Source organism: Muscardinus avellanarius (assembly GCF_963383645.1).
Source record: "Muscardinus avellanarius genome assembly, chromosome: 19".
In the NCBI taxonomy this organism is placed as follows: domain Eukaryota; kingdom Metazoa; phylum Chordata; class Mammalia; order Rodentia; family Gliridae; genus Muscardinus; species Muscardinus avellanarius.
The window spans coordinates 46,356,785-46,377,040 of NC_137805.1; the positions used below are offsets into that span (position 1 = coordinate 46,356,785).

The 20,256-nt window shown below is 58.1% G+C and overlaps 3 protein-coding genes across 5 annotated transcripts; 1 reads left to right on the top strand and 2 right to left on the bottom strand.

The window, feature by feature from the left end:
• Positions 1-1,099: 1,099 nt before the first annotated feature.
• On the top strand, positions 1,100-19,996 carry NECAB3 (N-terminal EF-hand calcium binding protein 3; the record flags this gene model as incomplete). Of its 3 annotated transcripts, none has more annotated exons than XM_080716732.1 (13): positions 1,100-1,252; positions 2,815-2,839; positions 4,740-4,848; positions 5,476-5,501; positions 5,677-5,774; positions 17,128-17,264; positions 17,925-18,037; positions 18,181-18,260; positions 18,334-18,387; positions 18,764-18,876; positions 19,013-19,090; positions 19,799-19,890; positions 19,968-19,996. In XM_080716732.1, the coding sequence occupies 13 exons, from the start codon at positions 1,139-1,141 to the stop codon at positions 19,994-19,996; spliced, it is 1,068 nt and encodes a 355-aa protein (XP_080572858.1). The 3 variants fall into 3 exon arrangements, with proteins under 3 accessions (XP_080572858.1, XP_080572856.1, XP_080572857.1); XM_080716730.1 differs by having other exon boundaries at positions 1,139-1,252; positions 17,925-18,039; positions 18,147-18,260; XM_080716731.1 differs by lacking the exon at positions 18,334-18,387 and having other exon boundaries at positions 1,139-1,252; positions 18,782-18,876.
• ACTL10 (actin like 10) lies at positions 8,288-9,025 on the bottom strand (the record flags this gene model as incomplete). Its single annotated transcript, XM_080716155.1, has 1 exon — positions 8,288-9,025. One exon carries the CDS (start codon positions 9,023-9,025, stop codon positions 8,288-8,290), a length of 738 nt encoding a protein of 245 aa, XP_080572281.1.
• On the bottom strand, positions 12,660-13,643 carry LOC308277089 (uncharacterized protein C20orf144; the record flags this gene model as incomplete). Its single annotated transcript, XM_080716159.1, has 2 exons — positions 12,660-13,024; positions 13,520-13,643. The coding sequence occupies 2 exons, from the start codon at positions 13,641-13,643 to the stop codon at positions 12,660-12,662; spliced, it is 489 nt and encodes a 162-aa protein (XP_080572285.1).
• Positions 19,997-20,256: the final 260 nt, after the last annotated feature.

The window sequence follows — 20,256 nt, forward strand, 5'->3', positions numbered from 1 at the left end:
TTTGTCAGGTATATTCAATATGGGACACTGATCCTTCCCCTCACGGGGCTGTAGGGAAGAAGTGGTGCTCGAGTGGAGAATTGTAGAATCAGTAGGGGTTAACTGGAGGAAAGAAAAAGGAGTACTCTGTGGAAACACGCGGGGGAAAGGCCCTGAGCCGCTGCGGCTGCAGTCCTGAGTTGGGCAAAGTCGCGGGAGAGAAGTTTGGCCTCGGGTTTTATTTGAAGACAAGGAGTGACAAGTCCCTCTGCATGGAAGCGCCCTCTGATGCTGTGTGGTGCGGGCTGGAGGCTAGCAGGGCGGTGGGGAGGAGAAAGAGGCTGAATGGGTCTGCAAGTGCAGGACACCCGAGCCGACCCCGCCCCACAGGACCGGGCAGACAGCCTTCAGGGGGCGCTCTCTGGGCAAGTCCCTGTTTGGAGCCCTCTGCACCCCACAACACTCCGTGGGAGCGTGCACCATTACCCTCACTCAACTGAGAAGAGCACAGGCGCCCAAGGAGCTGCAGCCGCTGTGGGTTTTACCCTCGGTGTCCCTGCTGATCCTCCGAAGACCAGGACCCTGCCCGACGGCTGTCTTACTCAGCCAGTCCCGGGTGGAATGACCCCTTGGATGGTTTCTCACTACGCAGAGACCAACCCCGGGAGCCTGCGGTGGCGGAACTGCGGAGGGAAGCCGGGTTACCATTGTCCATAGCGCAGCCTGAACTTCGTAGTCATTTCCTGCGGGGGAAACCGAGGCAGCCAGCAGGCTAGGCCCTTAGGGCGGGCCTGGCACCTCGGAGGCGGGCCGGGACTGACGGAGCGGGGCTCGGGGCGGAGCTGCCGTCGCGGGGCGGGGCTATCCTATCGGGGGCGGGGTTCTAGGCGGGGCTGCCGTCGGAGAAGCTGGGTCTCTGGGCGGGGCTCAAGCGGGACTGCCGTCGCGGGGGCGGGGCTGTCGTGTCGCGGGGGCGGGGCTAGGGCAGGATTGCCGTCGCGGGGCTGGGGGCGGGGCTGGGGGCGGGGCTGGGGGCGGGGCCGCGCCGGCGCCCAGGGGCGGCGCCCAGCCTCCGGGCCGGCCAGCCCGTCAGCCCGCGCTGGCGCCGGGCGCTAGGGAGCCGCAGCCCAGCGGAGCCAGCCGAGCGGGCGGCGGCGCCATGGCGTGCGCGGGGCTGCTCGCGGTGTGTCTGCTCCGGCCGCCCGCGCCCGCACCCGCGCCCCCACCCCCGCGGGCCCCCGCGCCCGCCGCCGGACACGCGCTCTTCCAGGACGTGAGTGGGCTGCGTCTCACTGTCTCCCTGTCCTGACTGCGTCTCTGCTTTCGCCTGCCTCGGCCTCTGTCCGTGTCTCTCCCTGCGGGTCTGTAGTCTGTCTCCGTCTCTCTCGGGCTCTCCCCCTCTCACCACCTCTCTTCTCCCCTGCAGTAGGTCTCCTTTATCCCTGCCGTCTCTGCCTCCATGTCCTTTCTTGTCTCTGCTCCAGTGTCACCGCCCCTCACCCCAAACCACCCGCTTCTGTGTCTGGTGGGGAGGAGGCTGTCGACACCTCAGCAGCAGTTCCCGCCCTGCTCTTTGACAGCCTTAGGGGGGCTGAGCGGCAGGGGAGCCCGGACACAGGAGCCCTCTCCTGACCTCAGTGCTACCTCCAGAGCCCCTCAGCTCCGATCAGAGGCAGCAAGCCCTGCAGGTGGTACGGGCTGCCCCCAGCCAGCCTGTGTGGTCTGGGTACCCCTCCCTGGGGCAGCAGGTGGCCCTGCGGCCCTTTTCTCAGCCCTGCCAGTGGGAAGGCTGTGCTCCTGCACCCCCACTCTCCCCTCCCGACTGCCCCCTCCCCAGTGCCCCCTCTCTGCTGCCCCAGTGACTCAGCACCTAGACCACAGTCCTCTTGACTGGGACGTAACTGACTCCTGCTTTCCAGGTGGGATAACCAAAGTCCAAGGTATGCCCCAGGTCATGGCACGGAGGCAGGGGCACAACAGGGTGTGGCCCCAGGTGTCTTCATTCTCTGCTTAGCGCCCCTGCTGTCCCCACCCAAGCCTCACTGGGCTGCTGTGTGATCCCACACCAGTAGAGGTTGGTTGGATTCTTTATCCCCACCAGCTCTGTGGGGGCCATCTGGAGTTGGAGGTAGCATTCAAGACCTGTCCAGGCTTTGGTCTGCACCTTCTTGTTAGGCCTGCTGGGCTGCCCTCGGCTGGGCTTTGGGGACCGGGGAGGCTCTGGTCCTGACTGCTCTTTGCTGCCTTGCCCTCTGCCACTCTCACTACCCTCACACACATGCACACACTTGTGAACACACACCTGCCATGGCCCTCACCCAAAGTTGTCCTCATAAGAAGCCCCAGCCCTGAAGGGTTAACACCAGGCTGCTCTTTTGTGCTCTCATGGGAGTACTGAGGCCCCCACTTGCAGAGAAGGGACCAGCCACTGCCTGCGGGTCAGTCTTCAACAATCACACAGCTCAGAGGGGCAGAGACTGGGATGGACTGTGATGGTCACACAGCAGAGTTGGGGTTCAGGTCTAGGGCAACAGTCCAGGATTCTTGGGCTGCATCTTGGCCCATCTCCCCAATCTTCCTCAAGTTGGGATTCTCAGACTAGACCCTCAGTGTGGGAGGTGGGGTACAGGGAGCTGGCCTGGAGCACCCCCAGGAAGCCAGGCCCTGCAGGAGAAGGGAGCAGCCTGCTGTGTGCTCTTCCTGAGCCCCCTGGATGGAAAGGCACCTGCAGGGCTGAGCTGAGCAGGGGGCAGGCTGGCCAGCTGCAGCCCTGGGGGTGGGGGCGCTTGCCTCCCGGCCTTGCTCAGCCCCCACTCATGCCCCTTTGTTCCCTAGGTTTTCCACAGAGCAGACAAGAATGGTGAGTGTGGTTTCCCCTGGGTTCCACGGTTGGGGGTGTGCATCAGGAGGCCCAAGGGAGAGAGGGACTTGGGGCACAGTCTAGCAAGGAGACAAGCCTTGGGGGGCCTGGAACAGGAAGATGGATCAAGGCATCCTTCTAGGAGAAGGTCCTGTTCTGATCTGAGCTAAGCTGGGTAGGATGGAGAGCAGAGACCAGAAGCAGGGGCTTCCTTTCTTGCAGGACTCTAGCGCAGTTGATGGTACTTCTTATGTATGACCTCCTGTGGTCCTCACAAGGGCCAGCTACACAGGGATTCCTCGCCCCATTTCATAAGCAAAGGAGTAGAGGTCCACAGAGGTGAAGCAAGTTGCCTGAGTCACATAAATTTCATTGCTGCCAGGCAAGGTGGTGCACGCTTGTAATCCCCACACTTGGGAGATGGAGACAGGAGGATCGTGCAGGTTCAAAGCCAGCCGTGCTGACTTAAGAGACCCTGTTTCCAAATAAAATATAAAAAATAGGCCTAGGAGTGTAGCCCAGAGGTAGAAGGGTTCCATCCCCAGTACCACAAAAAAAAAGAAAAAAAAAAAGAAAAAAATTTCATTGATGGTATTTGAACCCAAGTCTGTGGGACACATGATTTTAGGCTCCTTGTGTGAAGGACTTGGAAGAGTGGGATCTTGGAGGGCCTGTGGGCTACTTCATATTTTTAGAGGGCTCATTCACTTTCCACATGATTCCCAAAGTGGACAATACTGCCCCCCAGGGGGGATGCTGGAATGATCCAGGACTGCGATGGCCACACAGCCGAACTGGGGTTCAGGTTCGGGGTGGTAATCTCAGGTACACTTGGGGGACACTGAATAAAAGTAAGAAAATGGTGGAAGTGCCTGGGGAGGGGGGGGGACACTGAGTAATTTTTTTTTTTTTTTTCTGAAAAGGGATGGTAAACCAGATAAGCTTGGGAACCTCTGAATTCTGATCCAGGGAAAGCACAATTAAATTCAGTTCTTGGGCAGGGATAAGGCTGGCGTCAGTATTCTGGAAGTCACCTTCTCCAGCCCTGAGTTCTGGGCAGCCACAATAGAGCCCTCGGGGACCCAGCATCTAGAGGGTTGCTGCCCCTAGATGGTTTGGAGCTGTGGTGATTGGCCAATGGGGGGTCCAGGCTGAGGCGGCCAGTCAGCCTTGACCTCGCCTGCCTCTGGGTCTTCAGACCCTCGTCTCAGCCTCCTTGAGACAGGGTTCTGGCCCCCTCCTTAGGTGTCTTCAAATGGGTGGGAACCACTGTTGAAGCTATTGATCAAAACAAGTGCTTTCATCTGGATCAGGGCAGGCTGTCTGGGGAGGCTCAGCTCCCCCCGCTCATTTGCTTAGAGACCTTCTACATCAATTGAGGCCAAATCTCTGGTACCTTTGACCATCCCACTCCAGTGCTCTCTGCTCACAGGGATGGGAGTTCATTCCCTCCTGAGGCAGCATGGTGCTGCTTACGAAGCCCAACGATTAGGAGAATGTCTTTCATCTGCCTCCATTTGGCTTCTGGGGAGGGTCCTGGGCCCAGAGCTCTGAGGTTCCCTCACCCCAGAGTAGGGCTCACCAGCATGCGGGGGGACTCTGCCCCCAGGCCCTCCCACGTGAGGTCGTGCCACACTCTGGCTGTGGTCCCCACGCTGGTTTATTCATTTGGCCAGTACTTGTCGAGTCCCTACCAATGTCACACAGGTGAAACGGGCCTTGGTCCTTTCAGTAGATCCCTTTGGGAACTGCAACCCTCATGTCCCCAGCAAAAGTCTGAGCTGAGTCTCTCCTGCCACTTATCTGGGTGACTGTGAGATGTGAGACATTTGGGGGCCTGGGCCTGGGTGCAGGGGTGCAGTCCAGGGCTCTGACTCTGCTCCCTGCCACCTCCCCCCAGATGATGGTAAGCTCTCTTTTGAGGAGTTCCAGAATTACTTTGCTGATGGAGTTCTCAGTCCGGGGGAGCTGCGGGAGCTGTTCAGCGGCATTGATGGGCATCCCACCGAGTGAGTGTGAGGCTGTAGGTGGCCACCACGCCCGGCTGGCCCAACCCCACTGGTCGTCTGCTGCCTCCGTTCTCTTTGGAGGATGGGGAGTGAGGAGCAGGGAAGAAGGTGCTGGGGCTCCATGCCAGCTTTACCCACTGCCCACCCCCTCCTAGCTCCAGCCTGGCCCACTCCATTGCTTCCAGCTGGGACCCCAAAATAGCCAGGCTTGAGTCACCACGAGTGACTCCTCTAGCTCCTCCATTCCAGATTCCTGCAGGAATCAAAGGATGCCTGGGGACAGCGGGGTCCCGCCTGCTGCCTCTACCCATGGACACAGGTGCACGTGCACGCACACACCTTCCCATGTGTGCTCCCACATCTATACATCTTGGCACAAGTGTGCATGCGTCACACATGTACACAGCTGCTCCTCTTACTCCCCTTCCCCCTGACTCCTTAGGATAACTACCAAACTCTGGGTTGGCATTCAAGGCTCCCAAGACTTGGGCTGGACCCTTTGTTTGCAGGCTCCCCCACAGACCAGTTACCCCCGTCAGGCTGAGCTGGGGAGTGGGACATTGGTTTCCGTGTCCCAGTTTGCTATGGCAGCTAAGGGTCTGAGGGTACCTTTTCTTTTCCCTGCAGCAACTTAGAAACAGAGAAGTTGTGTGGTGAGTAGGCCGTGTGCCTCGGGGACCCTGGGCAGGGGGGTGGGTGTGAGGCTCTTGCTGGGCTCCTGATGGGACAGGATGGACTGGGCTTAGGCTACGTGGCCTCTGGGGAACTCCAGGTGGGGTAGGCAGCAGGCGGGGGCTGGGAGCGCTTGAGCACCTCCTCTGCCCACAGAGTACTTCTCGAAACACCTGGGCATTTACCGGCCGGTGCTGGCTGCCCTAGAGTCGCTGAACCGAGCCGTGCTCACTGCCATGGTCACCACCAAGCTGGTGAGTGGAGGGATACTGTGGGCCCCAAAGACACAGGGGCGTCTGCTGTGCTGAGACCCTCTCCTGTCGTGGCTCAAGGCTGGAGGCCTGGGTTCAAATTCCAATGCTCCTGTACCTCTCTGGGCCTCAGTTTCCTCATCTGCCCATGCCTGTGTTGTGACAGATGAGAATGGAGGCAGGGGTTTCTGTCTGTTTTGTCCTCTGCTCTTTTCTAGCACCCACAGCAATGCCTGGTGCACAACAGGTCTTCAGACCTAGAGCCGCTGCTACTATTTCATTATTGGCCAGACTTATGGGAACTCACAAGCCAAGACTCAGCAGGCGTGGGGTGGGTCTGGGTCACTCATGCCCACAGGCCGTGCTGGCTCAGGCTATGGGGTGGGGCCTGGCCTGAGGACATGTGAGTAGGCAGGTATGGGTGTGCCTGTGTGTTTGTGTGCATGTGTTGACATCTTTTGCACAAGCAGAGACAGTGCTAAGAGCCAGGACTTCAGACCAACTCAGTGACTCAAACAAGCCACCTTTCTCTTTGTGTGTTTTTTCCCTCCTGAGCCCTGCAGTGCCCTATAGGTCAAGCCAGGGCCTCAGGCTGCTAGGCAAGCACTCTACTACCTCTACACCCCCTCTCCTGCCCTATGTTTCTCTTAAGAAATGTCTCTTAGATGGGTGTGGTGGTGGTGCACACTTGTAATTCCAGTGTTCGGGAGGCTGAGACAGGAGGATTGCACAGGTTCGAAGCCAGCCTCAGCTACTTAGTGAGGCTCTCAGCAACTTAGTGAGACCCTGTTTCCAAATAAAGTATAAAATAGGTCTGGGAGCATAGCCTGGAGGTAGAAAAGCCCCTGGGTTCCACTCCCAGCACCACAAAAGAAAAGAAGGAAAGAAAGAAAGAAAGAAAGAAAGAAAGAAAGAAAGAAAGAGAAACATCTCCACCTCCCCTTGCCTCATGGCTCTTACGGTGGGGCAGGGATCAGGCCTGGGATTGTATCTGACCCTGCCTGCTTTCTTGCTTACTTGCTTCTGTACTGGGGATTCAGTCAGAGCTTTGCACATTAGGCAAGAGCTCTACCACTGATTTTTTTTTTTTTTTTTAATGGTGCTAAGAATTAAACCCAGGCTTAAGCTACCTCTTAGCTACATCCCAAGCCCTATTTTATTTTTTAATTTTTGCAGTACTAGAGATTGAACCTAGGGACACTCTACCACTGAGCTATACCCCTAGCCCTCTTTTTCATTCTTTATATTGGTACAGGGTTTCACTTAATTGTAGAGGGCCTCACTAAGTAGCTAAGGCCGGCCTTGAACCTGGGATCCTCTTGTCTCAGCCTTCCAAGTACTGGGATTGCAAACGTGTGCCACCACACCTGGCTTTATTTTTTATTTGTTTTTGGCATGTGTTCTACTACTGAGCTACACCCCAGCCCAATTTTTATTTTTAATTTTAATTTATTTTTTTGCAGGTCTGGGGATGGAATCCAGGGGCATTCAAACTCTGAGCTACACCCCCTGCCCTATTTTTTATTCTTTTTTTTTGAAAAAGGGTCTCACTAAGTTTTGGAGGGCCTCATTAAGTAGCTGAGGTTGTCAGCAAACCACAATCCTCCTGTCTCCTGAATGCTGGGATTACAATCGTGTGCCACCACGCCTGGATTTTTTTTTTTTTTTTAAGTGGTACTGGGAATGGAACCCTTCTACCTCCAGGCTACACTCCCAGACCTATTTTATATTTTTATTTGGAAACAGGGTCTCTTAAGCCAGTGAGGCTGGCTTCGAACCTGCGCGATCCTCCTGTCTCCACCTCCCAAACTGGGGGTGTGGGGGGGAGGTTACAAGCATGTGCCACCACGCCCGGCTGCCTGGCTCTAATTTTATTTAAACAGGGTCTTGCTAGGTGTCTGAGAGTCTCAGTACTTGCAGAGGCTACACTCAAACCTGTGATCTTTGTCTCAGCCTCCCAAGCACTGATATTACAGGTGTGTGTGCCACCATGCCCGGCTCTGACCCTACTTTTTACAAAAAGAGAAACTGAGATCACATGCGCACATAGCTAGGGATGGGGCTTCCCCTTCTGGTTGCTTTCACGAGATTCGGCAGCTTTTCAAAGTGCTTTCCAGGCACTCAGGGAAGCCAGGGAAGAGCATGGAGGCGCCAGCCAGCACCACGGTACTGACCAGCTGTTTCTGCAGTGTCGCGGGCACCCTCTGCAGTGCCCGGAAGGCCAGTGTGGGCAGTGTGTCCCTCGGGCCTCCCTCACCTTGCAGGTGGGTGGCTGGACTGGCATTCTCTGAGCTGGTAGTGGTTGGGGGACTCAAACTGCAGGTCAAAATGAGGGCCCGACCGCCCCAACTACCCCTTTGCTGACCCTGATCCGCGCACGCATGGTGACCTTGCCAGCTCCAAACACTTGAGACATTTTATCTGGCACTTAATGGTGATAGGACTACAGCTCAGCCTGGAGCCTCCACCGCCGCGGGCCTCCCTCCCCCAGCGGCACTATATTCTCCAAACACGACTCAGTTGAACACTTCGTGCACCAGCCTGGAGCCACACTCCTGGTACATGGCCCGGGTCATCCAGTCACACTGGAAGGACTGCAGGGAGGCCACCATGGAGCCCCCGGTCCACACGGCCGTGCCACGTCCGGGCTGGGCCACCAGGCGGGGCCGTAGGGTCGGGTAGCCGTGCCGCCGGCACTCTGCCTCCAGCTCCAGGTTCAGGCGCTCGGCGAAGCCCGGGAAGAGCGTGGAGCCGCCAGCCAGCACCACGGTACTGGCCAGCCGTTTCCGCAGTGTCGCGGGCACCCTCTGCAGTGCCCGGAAGGCCAGTGTGGGCAGCCCTGGCTCAGCCTGGCCCAGCAGACGCGGCTGGAAGATGGGCTCGGGGCAGCAGAAGCGCTCGCTGGTGAGGCGCACGGAGCATCCGTTGTCCATGCAGAAGCTGGCCGGCTGGTGGCGGGCCGGGTTGCGGAGATCGCCCTCGAAGTCCAGCGACACGTAGCAGCAGCGCTTCTTAAGCTGCGTGACGGTCTTGCGAGGCAGGGCCTGCGGCTGCAGGCCGGGACACGCGGCCACCAGCAGGTCTCTCAAGTAGCGAGACAGGGTGCTGCCTGCCACCTCCAGCCGGAAGGTGGCCCGGTGCCACGAGTGCCCCGCGTAGACGGGCGTGGCGTGGCACACGCCCGCGCCCGCCTCCACCGCCAGCCCGCTGAGCGCGCCGGCGGAGCAGAGCGCCAGCCGCGCGGTGCTGGCCATGTGGCAGGCGGGCACCGCCAGGGCCTCGAACAGCAGCTCGGCCACCTTCTCGCGGCTCCCGGGCGGCGCGGACGGCGAGTCGCTCAGCAGCACGGGCCACTGCTCGGGCAGCACCCGCAGGCCGCCCACCAGCAGGCGCTCCCACAGCCCCTCCAGCGCCTCCCAGTCCACCACCACGCCGTGCTTGATGGGGTGCGCCCGCGCCACGCCGCCCGCCAGCTCGCAGCCGGGCGCGCCGGGCAGCACCGGCCGGTCCCAGCTGGGGACCAGGCTGGAGCTCTTCAGCACGACGCGCGGCTCGCCCTCGCCCGCGAAGCCCGCCTTGGTGAAGCCGGAGCCCTGGTCCACCACCACGGCCACGCGGCCCGGCGAGCTCGGCCAGCGAGCTCCGCGGCTGTGGGCCCGCGACGCCACCTTCCGGCCGCGCCCCCGGCTGAGGCTCCGCCCCGGCTGAGGCTCCGCCCCGGCTGAGGCCCCGCCCCGGCTGAGGCTCCGCCCCGGCGGAGGCCCCGCCCCGGCTGAGGCCCCGCCCCGGCTGAGGCTCCGCCCCGGCTGAGCCCCCGCCCCGGCTGAGGCCCCGCCCCGGCTGAGGCCCCGCCCCGGCTGAGGCTCCGCCCCGGCTGAGGCTCCGCCCCCGGGGGCTCGGGCCCGCCCCTCGGCCTCCTCGGCTCAGTCCCTCTTATCCTGGGCTGGGCGCGGTCTCCTCAGCTTCTGGCTCCGCCCTAGGCCTGAGGCCCCACCTTTGGCTCCTGCGTCAGCCGTTGTCCCGCGGGGTCCCGGCGGCCTCCGGTCCGGCCTCCTCCAGGCCCCACCCTCTCTCGGACTGGCTTCGGCCGCGCGGCTCCGCCCCCTCGGCCCGGAGGGTCGACCCAAATCTTTTCAGGTGCTGAGAAGCTGCGGGGAGGAGCGGAGCTCTGGGCAAGGCCGTCTAGTTTAGACCCCGCCTTGGGGACCTAGGAATCCGGCCAGCCCCCACGTCCTAGGCAGTCTCCTGATACCTTTCACCTGGCTTGGCCAAAGAAGTTCCTGGTTGTGGAGGTGGGAGAGGATGGTCCAAGAACTGGATTGGGCTCATTGTGACCTCAGTCCTCAGAACGGCTACACGTCTGCACACCCCCCCCCCCCCGTAAACTTCCAGTACTAGCATCCTTCCGACCCGACCAAGGGCAAAGATTTGGGCATCCACGATCCAGCCTCAGCCGCTCAGCACGAGCGGTGTGATTCTCCAAACCACTTTGAGTAGTCTGCTGTACTCTGGCAGATCTATGGCCCTTTCACACGCAATGCTAAAGAGAAAGCTATAGAGAAAACTATTTTGTTTTTCGCGGTCTTGGGGACCTAACCTATATTCATTCTTTTTTTTTTTTTTTTTTTTTTTTTTTTGGTGATATTGGGGATGGAACCCAGGGGCTTTCTACCTCCGGGCCACACTCTCAGACCTATTTAATATTTTATTTGGAAACAGGGTCTCACTAAGTTGCTGAGAGCCTCTCTAAGTAGCTGAGGCTGGCTTTCAACCTGTGCGATCCTCCTGTCTCAGCCTCCCAAGCGCAGGGATTACAAGCGTGCGCCACCACACCCGGCTCATTCTTTATTTTGAAATAAGGTCTAAATTTCGGAAGGCCTCACTTAAGTAGCTGAAGCTGGCCGGGAACCTTGTGATCCTGTCTCAGCATCCCAAGTACTGGGATTACAAGCGTGTACCACCACGTCTGGCTTCTGTTTTTTTTTTTGTTTTTTTTTTTCTCTTTTAGTACTGAGGATTGAACTCAGGGTCATTCTACCTCTGAGCTACACTCCCAGTCCTTTTTATTTTGAGACAGGGTCTAAGTCGCTGAGGGTCTTGATACATTGATGAGGCGGGCTTGGAACCTGCAGTCCTCCTTTCTTAGCCTCTCAAGTACTGGGGTTACAGGCAGTAATCCTGTGCCACCGCACCTAGTTAAGAGAAAGGTCTTATAAGAACTACAGTTACTCTGAGAGGCTCCAGACAGCACTTAGGCCCCACCTGAGTTTGTGACTCCATTCTGAAGCTCACTGTGAACCCTGAACAAGTCCTAATCTTTCTCTGTGGTATTTCTTCCTCCAAAGGTAGTAATAATCCTCACACCGAAAGAAGCCCCTTCTAGGTGGGTGTGGTGGTGCACGCTAGTAGTCCTAGTACTTGGGAGGCTGAGACAGGAGGACTGGGGTTTGAGGTCAGCCTCAACTACTTAGTGAGGGCCTCTGAAACTCATTGAGACCCTGATTCAAAATAAAGAATAAAAAATCAGGCTGGAGGTATAGCTCGGAGGTAAATGCCCCTGGGTTCAATCCCTAGAACCACCAAAAAAAAAAAAAAAAAAAAAGCCACTTCTTGTCTTTGTACAGTCTCGTGGTTGTCTCAGACCTATTTTGGTTGCAACTAGAAGACTCAGATGAACTTAAGCTAAATGATTATATATATATATATATATATATATATATATATATATATATATATATATATTGTACTGGGGATAGAACCCAGGGGGCATTCTACCTTTGAGCTGCACCCCAGCCCTATTTTTTACTCTTTTTTTTTTTGCGGTACTGATGATGGAACCCAGGGGCATTCTACCTCTGACCTTCACTCTAGCCTCATTTTTTTTTTTCTTTATTTTGAAACAGGGTTTCACTAAGTTGCAGAGGGCCTCACTGAGTAGCTGAGGCTGGCCATGAACCTGTGATCCTCCTGTCTCAGTCTCCCAAATGCTGGGATTATAATCATGTGCCACCATGCCTGGCTCCCTATTTTTAATTCTTTATTTTTTTGTGTGTGGTACTGAGGATAGAACCCCAGGGCATACTACCTCTGAGCTATACCCCTAGCCCTATTTTTCTATTTATTTGGAAACAGGGTCTCACTGAGTTGCAAAGGGCCTCACTAAATAGGCTGAGGCCGTCCGTGAACCGCAATCCTCCTGTCTCAGCCTCCCTAATGCTGGGATTACAAGTGTGCGCCACCACACCTGGCTTAAGGATCTTGTTACAGAATCGTACATGTTTTATGAATATCAGGGACACAGAGGAAGTCATATCAGGGACAGGGTCTGACCGGCAGGGTCGTGGGGAGCCGGGATGTGTGCTGTCTTTGCCTTGCTTTTTATTCTTCTGAAGATTGGCTTCAGCCAATGCATGTTCATGTAGACTATCTGGTCTCTTAGAGCTTCAGAATTACAGTCTCAGAGAAGGGACTGACAGGGCCAGCTTGAGCCGGTCACACCTACAGCTTCACAGCCGCCCTCATTATGGCCACCTGGGCAGCAGGGCCGAGCGATCTCTGGTCCTCAGGGGTGAGGCTGTGGGTCTTGCGGCCTGGAGCCCGGCACAGGCCTTGTGGAGGGGAGGCCAGGTGTGTAGCTCCAACAAGCCTGTCTCGGGGGAAGCGGGCCGTAGCTCTGGAGAGCGGGGCTGCCCTGGGGCGGGCCAGCCTGTAGCAGGCCGGCGGGCTGCAGGTGTGCGGGGCTGGGTGGCCGTAGGGTCTGGAGCTGCACTGGGGGCGGCGAGAATGGCTGCCCTGGGCCCCCCCGGCCCAGGCGGCGGCGGCAGAAGGCGGGCTGGGCACAGACCAGGCGGCTCGGGTGCTCTCTGCGTTTATTGCGCGGGGCGGCGCTCAGGGGCGCGGGCGCGGGCAGCGGCGCCGCTTGCGGGGCTGCTCGTCGGCGGCGTCGGGCTCGCCGTCGGCCGGGCGCGCGTGCAGCCGCGGCCCGGGCCCCGCGCGGCCGTCCTCCCGCAGCCGCGCGTCCAGCAGCAGCAGCAGCACCAGGATCCTCCGCGCCTCGCGCCGCTCCGCGCCGTCGCCCGCGCCCCGCAGCATGGGCTCGGCCGGCCGTGCGGGCGCGTCGGGGCCCGCCGCCTCGGCCCGCGGCTGCCGCTTGTCCAGCGGGAGCAGCAGCACGATCTTGGTCTGGGGGTGGGCGGGCGTGAGGCCGGGGCCGCCCTGCGCCCCCGGGACCCGCGTCCCCAACCGCGAGCGTCCTGCCACCGGCAGGGGTGCAGGGGCCCAAGAAAGCACCCCTCCCCAGGCGGGCCCTCGGCTGGCCCAGTACCCCAGAGCCCGGGAGGCCCTCACCCACCCCAGCTGGCCAGAGGGCCCCTGCCTCCGCCCCCAGCCTTGGGGCCTGGTGCCCACCCACCCTCCCAGTCCAGGGCAGAGTAGCATGTTTTGAGGCTGCGGTCTGGAGAGGGAGTAAGGGAGCTCCCGGTGGTGCCAACTAGGCCTGCGCCCCCACCTGCCCTGCAGGACCACTCACCAAGGCTGGGAGAACCCCTCTCCTGCCCACCTGCCCTCTTGGGATACCAGGCCTCCCAGCTGTCCCTCTGGGCATTAAGGACCTGCATCCACCTAGTCTCCTGGGACCTGTCCCCCGGAGGGATTTTCTAATCCTACCCCTGTCCCTAGGACTTCTGCGCACAGGCCCGGCCCAGCATCCCCTCCTGGCCAAGGCCCCGGCCCTCCACCCAAGCTCACACTTGGCTTCTTCAGCTGGAGGTGGCTGAAGAGCTGTCTCCGCTGGGCCTTGTCCATGTCCGGGGGACTCTCCTTGCTGGCCTGTTTGGGAGCCTTGGTCCTCTTGTGGGAACTGCTGTTTCCCATGGCAGGACTGGTCACCACTGGGGGCCGCTGCCCATGCTGCCTCTGCCCCGCCCTCTGGCCAGCCCTGGCTGGGCTGCTGGACAGGCCGCATTGTGACCTCATGGTCTGCCTCACCTGCCCGACTCCCCCCAGAACCCCAGGCAAACGTGGACTCCATTCCTTCTGTGACTCCTGCCTTGGTTTCCCAGCTGCAAAGTGGCTGGCGATCACACGGGAAGCCATGCCGCAGGGGCTTAGTGGTGAGCAGAGCGGCGTCCGTGGTGTGACTCTGGCCCTGCCACTAATTAGCTGTGTGGCCGCGACCAGGGTGCTCACCTCTGGGCCACAGTCTTCTTGTCTGTGAGATGGGGTCATCTGTGGTTTCTGCACAATGCTATGAGGGTTAAATGAAATTCTTGCAGTAGTGGGTGCTTGGGCCAGCCAGGCTCTTTGATTACAAACAGCAGAATCTTATTATCTTGTGAACCGAAAGGGAATTTATCAGAGGGATTTCCTGTGGATAGAAACCACTGGGAAGAGGATGCCAGGACCATGCTCCATTCCTCTCTCCCAGCTCACGAGCCTGGCCAGGACGTACCCTCTCATGGCTGAGCTGAGGCAGGTCAGGGCGAAAGGTGGAGCCCTGATGGATGGTGCCTCTGGACCAGGTAGGGGGAGGGCAGGGATCTCACCGTGGCTCTCCAGGACCCACAGCCTGGGTGATTCTCAAGACATGTGTGACTATTAGGAGGCACTGGGGGAACCTGAGGGCATTCTACCTCAGAGCTACACCCCTAGCCCCTATTATATTATTATTAAATTATTATTATTATATGTGTGTATGTGTTACTGGGGATTGAACCCAGGGGCAGTCTACCTCTGAACTATACACCCAGCCTGATTTTTTTTGTGTGTGTGGTACTGGTACTAGGGATTGAACCCAGGGGCATTCTATCTTTGAGCTATGCCCCCAGCCCTATTTTTGTTTTTTATTTTGAAACAGGGTCTTACTGAGTTGTGGAGGGCCTCACTAAGTAGCTGAGGTTGGCCACGAACCTGTGATCATCTTGTCTCAGCCTCCCAAGTACAGGGATTACAAACATGTGCCACCACGCCTGGCTCCCCCAGCCTGATTTTTTTTTTTAATGTTAAAATGGAGCCAGGAGCCGGGCATGGTGGTGTACGCTTGTAATCCTAGCATTTGGGAGGCTGAGACTGGAGGATTGCGGTTCGCGGACAGCCTCAGCTACTTAGTGAGGCTCTTTGCAACTCAGACACAATTTCAAATTAAAGAAGAAAAAATAGGGCAGGGGGTGTAGCTTGGCGGTAGAATACCCCTGGGTTCCATCCCCAGACCCCCCCCCCAAAAAAAAAAAAAACAGCCAGGGACAGGCGTGGTGGTGCAGGTTTGTAATCCCAGCATTTGGGAGGCTGAGACCAGAGGATCGCGGTTTGCAGACAGTAGCTTCAGCTACTTAGTGAGGTCCTTTGCAACTCAGTGAGACCCTGTTTCAAAATATAGAATAAAAAATTGGGCAGGGGGTGTAGCTTGGAGGTCAAATGCCTCTGGATTCCATCCCTAGACCCACCAAAAAAAAAAAAAAAAAAAAAAAAAAAGAAAAGAAAAGAAAAAAAAAGAGCTGGGCTAGGCGTGGTGCATGCTTGTAATCTCAGCATTTGGGAGGCTGAGGCAGGAGGATCGTGGTTCATGAACAGTCTCAGCTACTTAGTGAAGCCCTCTGCAACTCAGTGATACCCTGTTTCAAAATAAAGAATAAAAATAGGGCTGGGGGTGTAGCTCGAAGGTAGAATGTTCCTGGGTTCCATCCCCAGTAATGCAAAGAAAGAAAGAAAAAAGTCTTGCTAAGTGACTGAGGCTGGTCTTGAACCTGGGATTACAAGTGTGCACCACCATGCCGGGGTTTATTATATTTTTATTTTGAACAGGTTCTCGTCTCACGAGGTTGCTGAGAGTATCACTATGTTGCTGAGGCTGGTCTTGAACCTATGATCCTCCTATCTTGGCCTCCCAAGTACTAGAATTCCAAGTGTATGCCACCATACTTGGCCAGATTCCTTATTAGGTGTGTGTGTGTGTGTGTGTGTGTGTGTGTGTGTGTGTTCAATTGAAATGAGGGGTATTCTACCTCTGAACCGCCTGCCCAGCCCTATTTTTTTTTTAAATTTACTTTTGGTGGTGCTAGGGATTTAACCCAGGGGCATTCTATCCCAAGCTACAGCCCAGCCTTATTTTTTATTTGAAGATTGGGTCTTGTTAAGTTGCTGAGGCTAGCCTCCAACCTGTGGTCCTCCCAAGCACTGGGACTACAGATATGCTCCAGCATGCCTGGCTGCCCTGTTTGTTTTTATTTTGAAACACGGTCTCACTAAGTTGCTGAGGGTCTTGGTAAGTTACTAAAGCTGGTCTTGAACCTATGATCTTCCTGTCTCAGCCTCCCAGGTAACTGGGATTACAGGCATGCACCACCATGCCTGGCTAATAGTACATTTGACAATAAAAAGCGAGATGGGGCTGGGCATGGTGGCACACACTTGTAATCCCAGTACTTGGGAGGCTGAGAAAGGAGGATTGCAGGCCAGCCTCAGCAACATGAGGCCCTCCGTGACTTAGTGAGACCCTGTTTCCAAATAAACAATAAAATACGACTTAGGCGTGTAGCTCATAGGTAGAATGAATGCCTTTGGGTTCAATCCTTAGTATCACACACACACACACACACACACACACACACACACACACACACGTGTAATTTTTGCGCCAGGCTCTGGGCCAAGTCCTATTTGGGAATTCACTGAGGGGAGCCTTCCAACAGCTCAGGGCAATGGGCGCTATTTGTCCTGTTTTATAGATGATGAAGTCACGGCACCCGGAGGTGCAGGTAGTCGGGGGAATTCCAAGATAGGAGCACAGGCCTGGCGCATGCTCAGCCCTCCTGGCTGCCCATGTTGGGGGGCTGGGAGCTGGTGATATAAGGCTGATGTGTGTGTGTAGTGACCTGGTTGTCTTGCATCTGTAACTCTTAGCAAAAAACATGTAGTAAAAAAAAAAAAAAAGCATGGGTGGATGCATGCATACACATGCAGTGTGTGGGTTCGGGACCAGCTGGTAAGTATGGGGTCAATCACACCGTCACCTTGCACCATGTATCAGAATTGGCCCATGGATACCTTCTACCCCCAACCCTCAGGCCAGCTGCCTGGCCGTGCCTGGGTGTCACTGCTGTAGCAGAGCTGAGGGTGGTGGTCCCAACAGGGAAGAGGGCTTGAGGTGCAGAAGCCCGCATGGCAGGTGTTGGCGGCTGCTCCCGTGGGTTGGTCTCACCCCTCCCAGCAAGAGGCCAGGGCTAGACAAGGAGGGACCCAGGCCCTCCTCGCCCACGGAGTCTATTGTCCTGCCTGGGCAGGAGGCAGCCAGCAGGGTGGCTCCGCACCCTGAAACACGTGATCAGGGCTGGGAGGTGCCGACTGCTCCCTCTGCCCCCAGGAGTATGAGCAGGCCTCTAAGGTGGACCAGTTTGTAACACGCTTCCTCCTGCGAGAGACCGCCAGCCAGCTCCAAGCCCTGCAGAGCTCACTGGAAGGGGCGTCTGACACCCTGGAGGCCCAGGCCCGGGGCCTGCGGCCTGGGAGGACCCTGCCGGCCTGCGGGTCCAGCGCGTGAGTGCCTGTCCCAGCTCCAGATCCCTCGGTGTCCTCTCATTCTGTAGGGCTTTTTTGTTGGGGGGGGGGTGTTAGTAGGGATTGAACCCAGTGGCATTTTAGTTCTGAGCTACACCCCTGGTTCTATTTTATTTATTTACTTACTTAATTTTTTTGTGGTGCTGGGGATGAAACCCAGGGGGTATTCTGCCCTTGAGCTACACCCCCAGCCCGATTTTGTATTCTTTATTTTGAAACAGGGTCTCACTGAGTTGCAAAGGGCCTCACTAAGTAACCGAGGCTATCCACAGACCATGATCCTCCTGTCTCAGCCTCCCAAATTCTGGGATTACAGGCATGCACCACCACGCCCAGCTTATTTTTTATTTTGAAACAGGGTCTAGCTAGGTGGCTGAGAATCTCGCTAAGTTGCTGAGGCTGTGCCCAAACCTGTGATCCTCCTGTCTCAGCTTCCCAAGTACTGGGATTACAGGCGTGCGCCACTACGCCTGGCTTCATAGTCCTAGCAACTTGGAGCCTACATTCTTGGGCAGGGAGGCCATGAGCTGGTGAGAAGGGGTGGCCTGCTCAAGTCCTTGGCCCTGGGTGTCTGAGGTGTGAGCTAACCCTCCACGCCCCCAGGTCCCATGAGGAGAACGTGGAAGCCTGGAGCAGGCCCCGTGGCAGCCGGCGGGCAGGACGCAGGGCCCTGAGGAGCGGGCCACCCAGCTGGTCTCCTGGCTCCTCTGACGTAGGTGTGCCAGGGTGGGGGGAGGCCTGGCTGCAGAGGGTCTGGGGCACCCCTGTTCCCCCAGGGCCTGCTCTTCCGCTGCTCCCTAGTTCTCCTGAGAAGATTCCAGCTAGGGGCCCACACTGACCCCTCTGGCCCTCACCCCAGGGCAGAGCTCGGGGGCTGAGGTGCAGTGGCGGCTCCAGGTCAACCGCCTCCAGGAGCTCATAGACCAGCTGGAGTGCAAGGTGCGCAGCCTGGGGGGACGTCCCTGCAGCTGCCCCGCGGCGCTGGGCACTCCACCCACACTGTCTCTCGCAGGCCCCGCGGCTGGAGCCTCTGCAGGAAGAAGACCTCGCCGAGGGTCCTGACTCGGTAGGCCAGGGAGGAGCAGGCTGCTGGGTGGCCGGCACCCAGGGTGCTCATGAAGGGAGGGCCAAGCGGGGCAGGTGCCCACCACCCTCGGCAGTGCATGTACCCCTTGCCCAGGCCTGGTGGCGGGGCCAGGCTCCCATCCTGCTCGCAACCCTGCAGAGACGACGCCCCGCCCAGGGTCTCAGCTCCCCAGGTCTGCACAGTGGAGAGAAGCTGGGATAGTAGGAAGTGGTAGCACGATGAGACGAGGGCCAGTGGTTGGCTTAGGCCGTCATTCTGGAAGCTCGAGTCAAAGATGCTGGGGCCATTGGCGGCGGGGCCCCAGCCCAAGGGGAGCATGGAGTCCCACCCCGCTGATGGCTGTGTCCCTCGCCAGCACATCCTTGTGGCCCAGAGGCAGGTGCAGGTGGCAGAGGCAGCCCTGCAGGACTTCCACCGAGCCCTGCGCTGCTATGTGGACTTCACCAGGGCCCAGAGCCACTGTCTGCAGTGAGTCCCCGGCCAGCGGCGGGGCGGGAAGGGGTGAGCAGAGAGGGCTGCCGGGCTACAGGCCCTGGGCAGGGCTCCCAAGAGACCCCAGCCGGGGGCGGCACGCGGTAGCCTGGCCCTCCCTTTGGTCCCACAGTGTATCCTCCCAGAAGATGCTGCACGGCTCCTCTTTCACCCTGTATGAGTTCTGGCAGGATGAGCCTTCTTGGAAAAGGTACGAGAGGTGGTCTAGGGACCAGCTTTCAGTCTGGTCTCTGGGTGGGTCAGGCCTGGGTTCAAATCCTGCTCTCCTAATCGCTGGCTCCGTGACCTCAGGTGAGTTGCCCGACCCAGGTGGGCCCCAGTATTCTCCTTTCCAAATGGGGGCAACAGTGAGATAACAGATCTGAATGCAGGCCAGGCAGCTCACCGTGAGGCACTTCCTAGTGGGCATGAGACCCTGGGTGCGATCCCCAGTACTGCAAAGCAAAAGACCCACAGCCGGACAGGGTGGTGCATGCCTGCAATCCCAGTGCTCGGGAGGCTGAGACCAGAGGACGGCAGGAGCGAAGCTAGCCTTGGCAACCTCATGAGGCTCTCAGCAGCTACTGAGACCATTTCAAAATAAAAACCAGAAGGGCTGGCAGTGCAGTTGAGGTGGAATGCCCCTGGTTCAGTCCCCACGACCAAGGAGAAACCGCAGTGCCAGGCCCATGACACTCGCGCCAACATGGCTTTCATCGCCTGCTACTAGTCCTCACGGTGTCCTAGTGAGGTGGAAAACACTTTGTCCTCATTTCCTAGAGGAGAAAACTGAGGTTCAGGGCTCCAGGGAGAGCCTGGGTGGGGATATGGGCTGCAGGACGGGGGCGGGAGGCCCACGAGCAGGTGCCCAGATCTTGGAGCAGGCGGCTCCAGCCTCAGCTCCCTCGGGCCCTCCCAGGCACCAGCAGTCGCCCTGCAGCAAGGCCTTCCAGCGCGTCCTCATCGACCACCTGCAGGCCCCAGACACCCTCACCACCGTGTTCTTCCCAGGTGTGCTGCGGCCCCAGCCCATGGTCTTGGGAGGGCACGGGCCCCGATGGCCCCTCACCCCAACCTCTGACCCGCAGCCTCCTGGTGGATTATGAATGATAACTGAGCCTGACCTGCTTGACCCAAGGACCCCGAGGCCCTGCCTGTCTCCTCCTAGAGCCTTCTGCATTGGTCAACTCAGCACCAAGACCAAGCACTCTGCCTCTTCCTGGACCTGCCTGGAGCCTGGCCCGCTGGGGGGCTCAGCCGGGGGCCAGGGACTGGGCTGCTTGCTTGCTACCTACTTATCAGTGTTTTTGTTGTTTGTCGTTTTGGCTTCCAAGGCCCCTGGGCTTCCCTCTGGCCTCCGTGAGGCAGGAAGGGCCC